Source organism: Schistocerca nitens, chromosome 1 (genome assembly GCF_023898315.1).
Source record: "Schistocerca nitens isolate TAMUIC-IGC-003100 chromosome 1, iqSchNite1.1, whole genome shotgun sequence".
NCBI classification, from domain to species: domain Eukaryota; kingdom Metazoa; phylum Arthropoda; class Insecta; order Orthoptera; family Acrididae; genus Schistocerca; species Schistocerca nitens.
The window spans coordinates 55,503,858-55,517,217 of record NC_064614.1 but is presented as its reverse complement, the minus strand read 5'-3'; the positions used below and the strand labels follow the sequence as shown (position 1 = coordinate 55,517,217).

General features: G+C 37.1%; 2 protein-coding genes and 1 long non-coding RNA gene across 3 annotated transcripts in view; 2 read left to right on the top strand and 1 right to left on the bottom strand.

The window, feature by feature from the left end:
- Positions 1-548: 548 nt before the first annotated feature.
- Positions 549-5,317, bottom strand: LOC126232686 (uncharacterized). The gene is made up of 5 exons (XM_049942849.1): positions 5,197-5,317; positions 4,547-4,870; positions 2,023-3,713; positions 1,667-1,728; positions 549-672 (listed from the first exon to the last, which is right to left on the bottom strand). The coding sequence occupies exons 1-5, from the start codon at positions 5,240-5,242 to the stop codon at positions 549-551; spliced, it is 2,247 nt and encodes a 748-aa protein (XP_049798806.1). The 5' UTR covers positions 5,243-5,317.
- A 307-nt stretch (positions 5,318-5,624) lies between these two features.
- LOC126234537 (uncharacterized) lies at positions 5,625-6,399 on the top strand. Its single transcript, XR_007544746.1, has 3 exons — positions 5,625-5,802; positions 5,876-6,144; positions 6,269-6,399. It is a non-coding gene; the product is annotated as an uncharacterized LOC126234537 (long non-coding RNA).
- Positions 6,400-12,479: 6,080 nt separating this feature from the next.
- Positions 12,480-13,360, top strand: part of LOC126241178 (NKAP family protein CG6066) — a 69,635-nt gene continuing 68,754 nt past the window's right edge. The window contains exon 1 of the mRNA XM_049947985.1: positions 12,480-13,285. Coding sequence (XP_049803942.1) covers positions 12,621-13,285 — 665 coding nt within the window. The 5' untranslated portion in view covers positions 12,480-12,620. The remainder of the gene's footprint in view (positions 13,286-13,360) is intronic.

Sequence of the window (13,360 nt, the reverse complement as noted above, 5' to 3'; positions counted from 1 at the left end):
TTCTGTTTAAATATATAGCAACTCTGCCTCCCTTATGTCCCTGTCCACGGAAACATTGCAAGTCTCTTGTATCCAAAAATGTGGCTGGAATATTTACATTGTTTTGTGTATTATAAAAGCTATGTCTTGGTTTGTCTCAATCTTTGACATCAATGCCATCTGGTGCAAGTTAAAAACAATACAATCCTCAAGTCTGCTGTCTTCAGTCCGACATGAAGCTCCCAGATTATATCTTCTGTTCCAAATGTTGCCTACCGGAGACGGTGTGTTTTTCTTGTATTGCTAACTCATATGAACCTGCCTAAGCATGTTGTAGGTACTTGTACCCAGTATGTATTTTCATTCCTGATGTTACTTTTGCCTCATAATTATTATGTATTAGCTTTCATAATTTGTCTTTATTGTAAATTTGCCACAATTATCTGATGACTCAAAACCCATAAAGTTTTTAGCAATTAAAGCATTTCCATGGAAAGTCTGAATGGTCACATACCTTACAAAATAGAAGAACGTTGTACATCTTGATTACATTTTCTTCCAGTCCACTTTCACACAATCTCTGGTGTCTCAGAATCAATTATTACTTCTATTGCTCTCAATATCCTAGCAACGTAGTGTCCATTTTGAAGTAAAATTCTTACATTTGAAACATATGTTGAGAAATATGTGTAGCTAAAAAAAGGAAGAAAGTGACCACCATAGCAAATTCCACTTTCACTCTGAAAAATGTTCTAAAACTGCAATAACAGGAATGAGGTGTTCTCATCAGTGAAGAGTGAACAAAAACAGGTGAAACATCTTTACTGTAAGTACAGTTACTGCAGCTCAGACACATTTATTGTCTATAAAAAAAAAAGCCACTGACAACTTGTAAAGAATATTCAGTGAAAGAAAGTGCACAATTAATATCCGTGAAAATAGGATTACCTTCATGCAGTAACGATGAAATTTTTCTCTACATTAATGTAAAGTCTCTTAAAGGCCAACTTATAACAACTGCTGTACTGACTAGAAAGAATCAGTTACAGCATCTTCTGTACCAATAAAAATTGGGCAAATGACACCAAAATAGTTTAAAGTTTTCCTCTTTGCTATCTACTGGTTGGTAAATTCTGCCAACCAAGCATTGCACAGTATCAATCTACATAAAAACTCCTATTCTGAAAGATGAATCTCAAAAGGTACTGAAGACAAGTAAAGGTATATAAATCTAAAAATATAATTGCTACATGTAAAGCACATGAGACTACAAACTAAAAATAATTCTAAAGCAGCTTGGAATGATACTGAAAACGAAATGATTAATTGTAGTAAAGAAAATAGTGTCCCACTTGTCTTTACAATTCTCAGTATTCTGTAAATCATACTAACCGCACCACCCTGCTCAGTAATTGCACCTTGTTTCCTCGGACTGAACACTGTGTGAAATTCTTTACCACCAATTTCCTTGGTCAATTACTGTAGGAATGCACATACAAAAATTTTCAGGAAGTTGCTACATTCAGAGCCTTTAAATAAATATAAGGGAGCATCAGATACTTAGCTTAAGTGCACTGAATTTTATTCTGTTTAACTCTTAGTAATGAACCAAATTGAAATGTGATTCAGAAGTGAAAAATATCTTTTTAATTTTTATGCAATGTATTGTTACAACAGACTTCAGTACATCATGTGATAAGGAGCTTCAAATTCATGCCACACAAGCTCTGCAGACATCAATTTTCTACTCTAGTTACACAGCATTCATTTTAATGTAATCAAGTAGTATTTCAAATAAAGGTTTTAATTGCACATGCAAATAAAAGGATAAAGGTATCAATTGAAAAATAACACTGCAAACGTTTTTATTTTCTGTATTAAAATCACTTGGGTTTCCACATCACCAACAGGGGTACCAAGCACAATGCGTTACTCTTTGTTTTACATGGCGAGTTTCCCCAGTAGGCCTACAAACCATGGAATGTACAGAAGCACATACACAGCTAAAACTTAGTACCGACAGTAATTATGGTCAGAATCTACGTGAACATTTAATATTTCACTTTCAGGCTGCCTCAGTGCTGAAACAATATTTTCTTTTTCAGCAAGAGTTGGTTTCTTCAAATTGCCCTTTGGCTGTTTGTTACATTTACCATGTCTTCGTTGCACTTTTACCTTCTCGTTGCTGGGGGGTCGTGAAGCTTCCCTGCAGTCTGATTGAAAAAGTGACAGCGAATGAGCTGCATCCTTCTGTAGTGACTTCAGGATTTCTGTGGACACTTTACCTGAACTGACACGGTTAATCAAAATTTGATATGTGGACACTAGTTCTCGGGCCAGAGATGTGTTCTCGTGATCATCAGTATTTGTTTGCAGTGAACACAAAATGGCAGAAGCCTCTTCTGTCACCGTTGCTTCACTTGGTGTAAATGTGGCACTTGAATGTAATGCATACGTCATTGACACTGCATGAATGTGCTTGCATATGTTCAAATGAATTAAACTGTCCGCACAAGAACAACTGAAGGCATGTATACATATATTACATTTGGAGCACTTCAACTTGCACTCCAATTTACATTCAATGTTATTTAAAATCACAGTATGTGTTACACCACAATGTGTTTGGGATTTCACATGAAACTTTGTACCATCAGTATTGACTGTAATGTCATTCTCCTTAATACTACATGAAGCTTTATGACGAGCCTCAATAAGATTTATTCTATATGAATGGCCACCCTTATACAATTTAACCATTCGAGCACACAGTTTGTCACGCACCAATTTCATCAACACAACAAGTAGTCTGTCTAGTCTATTGTTTGTTTTTCCCTCTAAATAACAATATTTTAAAACTCTATGCATTGCTTCAAGGTGCATATTTGTATTTATACCCAGATTGCGACGGTGACAGTATGCCCACTGCTGAGGCCGGAATAAGTAATTTGACGAGAAATATACACCAAAGTCTCTTGTACCTTCATCTGCTTGAAGCTGCCCGACGAACGATTCCAGCAGCTCATTAAAATTGTCTATGTCCACTTCTTCAAGCAATGTACGAAGAGCTTTGTACACAAGCGCTTTCTTTTCTTCATTGCCATGGACTTTCTTCAAATTATTCCGCCAGCTGCGGTCTATGTGCCAAGCACACAGTAGATTATTTTCTGCAGGTCCCATGACTCGTGACCATGCACTACGGAAAGTATTAGTGTCGTCGGACATGAATACAGACGTTTTTATAATGCCAGCTCTCTCTTTCACAGCACTAAAGAAATGAGTCATTATGGAAGTAGTCTCCCGATTTGAAACACAGAATGCTACAGGCATACCTGAACCAAAATCGTCTACCACTAACAATGTGGTCACCAACAGTTTGTAAACATTTGTACAATGTGTGGAGTCTACACATACAATATTTTGTCCAAATCTCTGTAATAACTGCTTCTGGTAGTCAGTCATTAACACTATCACCGAGTCAGTCCTATCAAAATCTTCCCTGGCCTCGCCTTCTTTCTTATAGAGGAGAACACAGTCTTTCATTTTCTCCAACCACATACCAACACTGACTTCATCAATGTTATGCTGTTGATCATCACCAATGGCGAAGTCTCTCTTAATGTTATGAAGGTCATGTCGAGTCAGGAGATGCAGCCTCTCCACTCCGCTGGAATGAACTGAGTCCCGCACATCATCCAGAATTCTCTGGAAAGTGACCCCCTCAGCAATTTTACCTGCAACATTTTAAAATTACTCCAACTACAAAGAGGCCAATTCTGAGTATGTATATGAAAACACTATTCAGAAAGGACACTGTAGTTAACCACCCCCAATAAAATAAATTCAAGCAATATAACACTTGCTAAGTACTTATAAACTAGATAGTTTAATAAATGGCTTAACAGTATATTCAGTGTACCCTTCCAACAGTACTGAAGATACTATTAAAACACTGGGGATGGGAGAATAAACAGGCCTGATTAAAGCACCTGTTGCAATGTGATATTTCCCAGTTTCAGCTACCAAGGCTATTTTCAAATGGTTACGAGGTCTACAAGTACACGTTTAACATGCTGGACAAGAAACAATAAATGTACTGCCTTTAGTCTATTAGATGCATTAATGATCTATTCTTAAATAGACTACTATGATGCAAGCAATAACACAGGGAAACAAGTATTTCAGAACTTATTTCCACACTTGTATTACTGTAATGCATTACACCTGCTCTCACACACACCTAAGTACATGGCATTACAGTCACCAATATTGTGGTCAATATGGATCACAACAACTGGTCTTTTACAACTTGCTTTCAAGCTAACATCACAAATTGTATTCATATGAACTGCCAATCGATATATTCACACCTTTTACTCCAGATCACATATCCATAACAATATTAATTTCTCAGCAGTAAAAAAACAATGCTCCTTCACTGCAAAAATAATAGTCAACTACATATAACTACCAGCAAGCCTGACAATGGATTCTGAAACTTTCACATCATATTTACTTGGGGATCACTGAAAGGCCAGCAAAATTCTACAATTAAGGTAATACTCACCAGCGATGGATTCTCTATCAGAACCACTGAGATGCAGAAAAGCAATGTTCTGGTCGTGGCCGAAATGTGTTCTGTAGTAAATGACACTACAGATTCCACTTTCTTCTTCGTGAAGCTCTATGGCAGCAACGCAATGGTTTCCCATCTTGCAAGTGCCCTGGGACTTACACAACCTTTTGCCACCTGACTTCGAAGAAAATGTGCCACTTCTGTGGCATACAAAGGTGGTTTTTGCAGTGCCATCCTTTAAACGCTTAGTGCCATAACTAGAGACAAAACTACTTTTTGTTTTTCTCTCCTCCTCAGACTTCCACTTCATAAAGTCTAAAACAAAAGCATCGATGAAAGACAATTGCATTCAGATTCAATAAGTGCAAAGTACACAGCGGGAGTAAAAAAAAAGTGCACTGTTAAGATACCCTCACGAGTTACTGGTGTGATTTTAATCATTTAAATTTGCAATAATTTAACTTATACTTAATGTAGCAGACAGTAAGTTTACAGTTAATGTGAAATCCGTCTTTTCACGCTTTCAAATAAGCACATGTTCTATTGACCAACAAAAACAAGATCTAATGGCCACAGGTCAGGCTAGTATGTAATAATAATGGACGATATTAATTTAAGTAGGCAGTGTACACTTTACTTACCGTCCTTCGTTTGAAATTCACTAATTTCTTTTACCATCTCAACCATGTGCTCCTGCTCCACATGTAGGCGCAACTTAGCCAAGAAATTGCATTTAAAGCTACAGTCACTTTTTGAGCACTTAATCGTACCTTCTTCACCTGGCTGAATTTTATGCACATTTCTCAAATGAGCATTCAAATGCTTCCTTGCTGAATATTCTCTATCACATACATAACAAGCAACAGAACCACCCATTCCTACGAAATAACTCACTCTCACAAGGTGCAAGGATATTCGCTCATCAACTGTGAATACGAGAATGTGTGTAGCAAAGATGTTGCATTCGCTCAGATGTCACCTATGCTTCTGATTGGCTACTGTATATGACGTCATGAATTTAACTGTCAGCCAATCAGCATCGCGACCAGCGGGTCGCGAGACGCAAGTGATGGCTCTACCAGCTGATTACTGTCGTCTGTATTGACCGCCATATTCGAATTTGGCAAGAAGTTTCTCTCGGTCTGTACGGTGTATAAGGAATTAAGTATTATCGAAATGGTGATTTCTTGTTCCGCTTTCAATTGTACGAAGCGATGGAGTAAGGAAAGTGACTTACCATTTCACAGGTAATAGGACTACCGATACAATACGATAAAAATACAGACTTAGTGCATTTGCTAATGCGATGTTTTTGAACAGGTTTCTCCTAAAGCACCCAGAGCTGCTAAAGAAGTGTATTACTTCCGTGAAGCGGAAAGGTTTTAATCCTACGTCTTGCAGTTGTCTTTGCGGAAACCATTTGCGACAAGATGATTACGTAGTGAGCCCCAGAACGTGAAAGAAACGTCTCAAACCCGAAGCAGTGCCATCAGTTTTTGACTTTCCGACTCATTTGATGCCACCAAATAAACAGCGACGATGACATGTTGTTAGGATTTTGAGTGACAACGAATGCTTCTCCATTTGAGGTAGCTAATTAATTTCCTTGCTATGTGTGTGCTTTTTACTTTTGTGAATTTATTTCGTACGAACACAAATGAGCTACATAGGTCTAGGCAATGTTGTAATACAGGTCCATATTTTTGTTTTTAGCGTTCTGTCATAGAATCTGTGCTCGATTTGCCAGCTGCAGAACCTACTGATTGCGTGGAGAATGTTGTCAATGAGAATTCTTCCGTGGAAAGCATGTCCCAATTATCCAATTCAGAAGCTGCGAATTGTGTCAAAAACGTTAGTATAAGGATGTTTTCACACGCCCAAAGTTTTCTTATAATATTTTTTCATCAAGCCTTGAGATATTTCAATCATATATAACGAAATTATTTCTTTGTTTCAGAGTGCAGTTGGTTCTTCAGTAATTGATTGTGGTATACAGTCGAAAGTAGAAATGGAAGACAAGGCGACCGAAACTTGCAATTTTTTCTCAGACATTGTGCACGAATTAAAACGTAAACTGAAGTGCGTCTGTGAAAAACTTCGAAGAAGAGAGAAGAAAGTATGTTCCATGGATGACATCATAAGTTCATTGAAGGAGAATGGGCATCTTCCTTATTAGTTACATAATTTCCTCAATCATCAGAAAGGAACACAAGTGGAATTAGTGTGCAATTTAGTGAACAACTCTCTCTCGTCAAAGGGTAATAGATACACAACAAATGTGAAAATGTTTGTGATGACTGTGTACTTTTATTCACCAGCAGCATGTGATTACCTGCAAAAATTAATGCCTCTGCCCCATAAATCATTGATTTCCAAATGGATGGCAAGTGTAGACTGTGAACCTGGCTTCTTAAAAGATTTTTTTAAGTACATTGATTTGAACCCAATTGTAAGGGACCGGTTCAGCGATTCATGTCTAATTGTAGACAGTATGGCAATTAGGAAGCAAGTAGTTTGGGACCGAGGAACTAAGCAATACACAGTTTTTTTTTAGACTTTGGTGGGGAAGTTTCTCAGTCAAAAGAAGTAATAGAGGCATCTAAGGCTCTGACTTTCATGCTTGGCTCTATTAAAGGCAAATTTAAATGCCCGATTGCATATTTCTTTATCAACGGTGTACAGGCAAATAATCAGGCCACACTGATAAAATCTGCTTTGAGAGGCTGCATAGTTCTGGCATTAGGGTTTGGTGTGTTACATGTGATGGCTGCAAGGTAAATATAAGCACTTGGCTGTACTTTAAATTTTTCCAAGGGTGATTTTAAAAGCCACTTTCCTCATCCTGTGGAAAAATACAATGTTTATTGTATCTTTGACATGTGTCATATGATTAAGTTAGCCATAAATGCTGTAGCAGAAGTATCTATCGAGTCTCCAACTGGCATTATTAGATGGCATTTCATTGAGCAATTGAAGAAGGTACAACAAGAAGAAGGTATGACATTTGCCAACAAACTATCAGAGCAACATATAAGTTGTGTAAATAGAAAAATGAATGTTTCATTAGCTACACAGACTTTGAATTCTAGTGTGGCACATAGTATAGAGTTTTTGAGGAGGGTTGGTGAACCAAATTTTAAAGGAAGTGAAGCAACAGTAGAATTTTTGTATTATATTGATAGGATTTTTGATATTCTGAACTCCAGAAATCCATTAGGTTAAGGGTATAAGAGCCCCCTGAGACTTGACAACAAATCTTATTGGCTTGGTATTTTCAGACACTAAAAATTATATCAAAAGCTTAAAAATTATTGGTGTTCCGTTGCTGCTCCATGCAAGAAGTACTTTTGCTTTTGGGATAATTTTCGATATGCAATCACTCAGGCACATAGCTCTGTCAAGTATGCTTCGTGTCGAATCTCCTCTGAAGTATTTGCTGACATATAAACTGTCACAAGATCACATAGGGCTTTTTTTTCCTGCTTTCGGCCCAGAGGTGGTTGGAACAACAATCCAAATGCATACCAGTTCAAATGTGCCATGAGAAAGTTTCTCTTGGGTAACAGTGTCACTGTAATGAATGAGAATTGATCAAATTTTAATGTGTGTTGTGTGCCACCTGTTTATGATTTTCATGCAAGAAAGCATGTAGTAGAAAGTGATGAAAGTGTTGCAGAAAATGAAATAGAGAAGTGGTGTGCACTTCTTGATGATAAGATTAAGTTCTCATTTTACAAGCAAAACATAGTCTATTATATTGCAGGATATGTGTCATTGCGCTTGTCAAGGCAGATCACATGCAAAGACTGTCTTCACATACTGAAGCCACCAGTAGTTAAATCTGCATTAGAATGTGATGCTCTCTATGCTTTTCCCAATATGGCCAGTAAAAATGCATTTGTAAATTTTGTTAACCGGGGAGAACTGGTTAAAACAAATGGCTGTGTATACTCTGTTGTAGAATACTCTGATAAACTGTTTCAGATGTTTGTGATTGCTGGGGATATGCGACGGAAATATATACAGGCCACGATTTTGCATTCTGTTAAAAATAATTTTGTAGATTACCCATTTCCTGCTCTTGGTCATGATTACCGTTATGAAATTGGGATTGAGGACTTACATCAGACTCAACTTGTTTGTAAGATTGCATCCCTGTACTCCTGCATATGCTTAAAAACATACGGGAAAAAATGTCTGCTGAGAAAATTTTAAACAACAAATCAAGTATAAGGCAGAAGTTAAATAAACTCATATTGTTTACTCATGTATAGTGCGCTAATTGGAAAAGATTATGTAATGGAACATTCCATGCAGACGGGTGTGACATTTTGACAGCTTTTTTAAAACTTTGTCCATACATTTGTTGTTGTGTAATGATGAACTTCAAAGGACGAATCACATTGAAGTAAAATTAACTCTTTACGTCCTATGTAGATATTGTGACAAAATTGTAATTGTTTATTATATAAGCTTATTTTAAGATGTTTGGTGTTACAAAATATGCACTTGCATTAAAAACAGGTGATTTGTGTGAAATTAATGGAAAAAAAAGTTCTGAGACTTATTTGACAGATGGCTTTCAGTGTGAGAAAATATTTCCCTCAATAACCATGTTAACTTGAATTTGATCTAATGGAGTATGCAGTGGCCCTATGTTTCACACAGTAATGTTTGTGGATACTCTGCAACATAAGAGCAATAAAATTGTTACTCTGTCAATTCTTGTTTTAATACTCCCTAGAATGAACACAATGTTCCAATTGATCATAAGCATTCTTTTTACTTTAGAACCATTCTAGAATAAGGGAGCCTGAGTCAGGTGAAACCTAATTCTCTGAACTTTGTCTTTATTTTGCTAGGAGGTCTTTCTATTATATTTTCCTGTGTTGGAGGGGGGGGGGGGGAGATAATGCAAATAGAATTATCTTTCTAGCACTACAAAGTACAGAATACAGTGATTGCAGTTGCACTTGGCAATCTAGGAAATTTCAGTACTTGTTACATGCCTAATTTTCATCATTTACCTTAATTATATGGTTGCACTTTTTGCTGATTTGAACTGTGTGCTAAATGTTAAAAATATTTTGTTTGCTCATAGTAATAAAAGCATTTCATTTTGTTAGTTCATATGTCCCACATGGAACTGAAGTTATGACGACAAAGGAAGGAATTAACATTAAGGAATCTTACTTCACAGAAATTATGTAACAATGGTTACACTTTTTGCTAGTTAACGTTAACATAAACCATTTAGTTTTCCATTAAGAGTGAAAGCAGTTGCACGAGTCACGTGTAGAACAAAGTTACCCATAGGGAACTAAAGTATTTTACGTTTGAGTTGTTGCAGGCCCAAAGTATTGTGCTCTTCATATTTCTATTTAAAAAAGTTTGTAACTCAAATTACCAGACAATTTGGAATCTGTACATACATGTGTGTAGCAAAGTACTTTTCATGTGCCATGTGGAATCTTTAATTTTCTGGTTTAAATATAATTTATTTCATGAATTACCTTTAATACCAACAATGTCTGAATGCATTATTTACCATTTAGAAGAAGCAATATTAGTGTACAGGATAACAAACCTCATGAAAAATGGGAGAGATTGTTCTGTAGAGAACTTGGAATGGCTCTCTATCAAAAGCAGGTAAAAAGAAGGCTTCTATTAAATGTTCAAAGAAACCAGTAAACACCTCTTAATTATACAGTAATAAAACAATTTACTTTTTTCAGAATTTCTGGTAAGTATTAAAAGTGTGAAGACCTATTCAATTAGTATTTGCTTTACCAATAACCTGTAGTAAAAGCACACATAGAAGCAGGTAATTATGGGAGTAAAGAGTTATGTTAAAATTAAAGATACTGACTGGTATTACTTGCTCACAGAACATTGTAGTTGCTGTACAGTTAATGCTGTAAGTGGTGTACCCAATGTGATTCCTGGAGGATATAATATTCTGTTATCCTATGAGAGTGCACTGGTACCACACCTATTGAAAATAAGTTTTGCTGTGGAATAGTTGTATCAGACGTCTGTACCAGAAAACAAATCTCCACTGTCACACCCTTATGTTCTTGGTATGCTATTAGCTATTTATTACAGGAATACTCTAAACAGGGAGGGGGGGGGGAGAGAGAGAGAGAGAGAGAGAGAGAGAGAGAGAGAGAGAGAGAGAGAGTGTGTTACTCTCTTTCCAGATACTGTTCTATTTCTTCAAACCAATTCTGAATTTCTCAGGTTATTACATATTATTTACTGTACATTGTCCAGCAATACTTCTGTTGTTACCGGATAGTTTGTAATTTGGCACTACCTTTGTGCCACTGGTATTGGCTAGTGTACTTTTGCAGATAAGAAACTCGGCTGGACTAGAATGTCCTGTCAGTATAGAACAACTTCAGACAATATGGAACTTTTTACACTAAATTTGCAATATAATGACACCCTTGTCTCACACAGATTGTAGTAGCCATTGGGGTGCCTGTCTGGCCAGCTTCTGCAGCTTTCGCTTTCAGGTTTGGTGTTTGCTTGGGCCCTATACTGACAACCAGTCATTCCAGTGACAGACACCATCTCAAAGACTGGAGCCAAAATTCACAGAAATAAAATTCCATGGTTATAATTCATAGTGTAATTAATTTTGCTCACTCACATGTTTTGAATTCCATTTTAAAATAAAACCATGGTACCAGTTATTGTTTGGGTGTCAGACTGGAAAATTGGTTTTAAGACACCCCAACCATAAAATTAACAGCTGTGATCGATGTTATTTTCAGCAAGTTCCTTCACTTCCTACATCATCATGGATCAGTCCAATATAATATTAGTACTAGACTTAACTTCCAAATGATACAATTCATGCATTTAAGAGGAGCCTTAACGTTGGCTTTTGTGTTTGTCTCATTTAAATGTATTTCTTGTCTCGTATCAAAGACTGAAGCACTGTCAAAAACTGGCGCTTCTACTTTATCACTTAGTTAAAATACACCAATCTCGTACAGCAGTTAATAAAATCATGGCATTTAAATTTCTGATCAAAGAGAGAGCCAAATTCGTAAGTACATGTTGCAATTACAGTGTAAGCATATATGTAGATCAGTAATGCATCACTTCAGATAAAGAAAATAATAAATTTTTACGTTTATACGTAAGTAATACTTTGACAGTTCAGTTGTAATTTCTGTTGTCAGTAAAGATACCCCTAAGCAAACGCAAACGATGTCAACTTTTTATTTGAAGAGACGTCTTCACTGTTTTGCACACTAGATTTTCCGAATTATACCTATAGTTAATAGCTTTGGCAAGTAAGGTAATTTGTTGACCTCCATTGAATCTTAAATAGTGTTTTAAAACGGGCAAATAAGTAAAGCACTCATAAAATTAATAGTAAATGATTTATAGGGCAGCTTGTCAAACTTCCAAAACACACTCGAATTTAGGAATTTCATAGCAGAACTGTCACTGTTTTTTCTCGCTAGATTAGAGACACTTCATTATGTTGATGTGTAGATATCTAGAACATCCAATATAAAAGACTTATGAGGGCGCAGAACGAAAAACATTTTCATCCGTGTTTTGACACTTCGTTTCTTGCCAAATTCAGATATGGCGGACACTAGTGATCTCTGGCGGACACTCAACGATATGAACATTGGCCGGCACGCGATAGAGCCATCTATCGGTAGTTCCGGTAGTTGAGCATCCCTCATTTCGCTAGCTTTAGACGCCTGTCTGTGTATCAGGATATGGATTGTTCGCCTGATTTATTATTTGTTTGATTTTAGGTGAAATCCACCTATCAACCAGCTGCTTTTGATTACACTTCAGGTGTAATTTCTAGTTTTGTAGGTTACATATTCAGATATAATCATAACAAAATTGAAATTAAATATTAAAAGTCATTTCCCACATTGGCGTCGTTACGCTGTTGACAGCACTGTTGGAAATCAAAATGGCTACTGTTTATTATTGTTGATCAGCTGGTGTTTGTGCATGTGCCTTTAGAAAGAAATGTGCGAAATGTATCGAGTGGTTACTGAAACGGGAATTAATACGTAGAAGCATGGGGCACGATTCCAGATCTGTGTCGGTGAGCCCGCCTCGCGGAAAGAAGAAATCGTCACCGATTTATGAAGGCAGGAATGGCAAACATAACACTCATGAGTCGAAATCTCGAAGTCATGGGAATTCATCGCCATCACCGGAGCGAAAGAAGCATAAAGATGTTCGCAAAGACCAGGACAGGAACCTCCACAAGCATCTAGATCGCGGAAGTGAATCACAAAAGTCCAAGTCGGAAGTGAGAGAACGAGAGAAGAGAAGTAGGCGATCAAGATCTCCGTCCATGAAAAAACCACATGACGTGAGTGCAAGAGATTCGATTTCATCTCACAGGAACCGTAGTCGTAGTAGAGTATCGAACAGGCATTTTGATGAGAAACAAAGGGACGCGAAATGGCATCAGAATGATAGGCATAGTTCCCGCAGAGAATCGTCACAAAGTAGGTCTGTAAGAGACTCCCCAGCACATTCTGTTGAACGGTGGAACCACGATTGGTTTTTTGAACGAAATCTACCACAAAATGGTCAAGGCTACCACGGTTACAGAGACAGACATCGCAGGACTCAAGAAGATGACTTTATGGATCAACGCAGACAAGAAAGAGAGAGAATTGGCCTAGCTGGCGTTGCAAATGTTTGGGGAAAGTCTCCACCACCCGAACAAGAGTGAGTGCATCATCGAGACCGTTTCGACGTGTCACTTTTTACTTTCTTATACGTTTTTCAGATACCTTTCCACAT

Coding starts and splice junctions, on each gene's coding strand:
- LOC126232686 (XM_049942849.1), bottom strand. CDS start 5,242: ATGGTTGAGATGGTAAAAGAAATTAGTGAATTTCAAACGAAGGACG. Junction 3,714..4,546: donor TGATAGAGAATCCATCGCTG/GTGAGTATTACC, acceptor AAAATGTTGCAG/GTAAAATTGCTGAGGGGGTC. Junction 1,729..2,022: donor GTGAAATATTAAATGTTCAC/GTAGATTCTGAC, acceptor CTGTGTAACTAG/AGTAGAAAATTGATGTCTGC.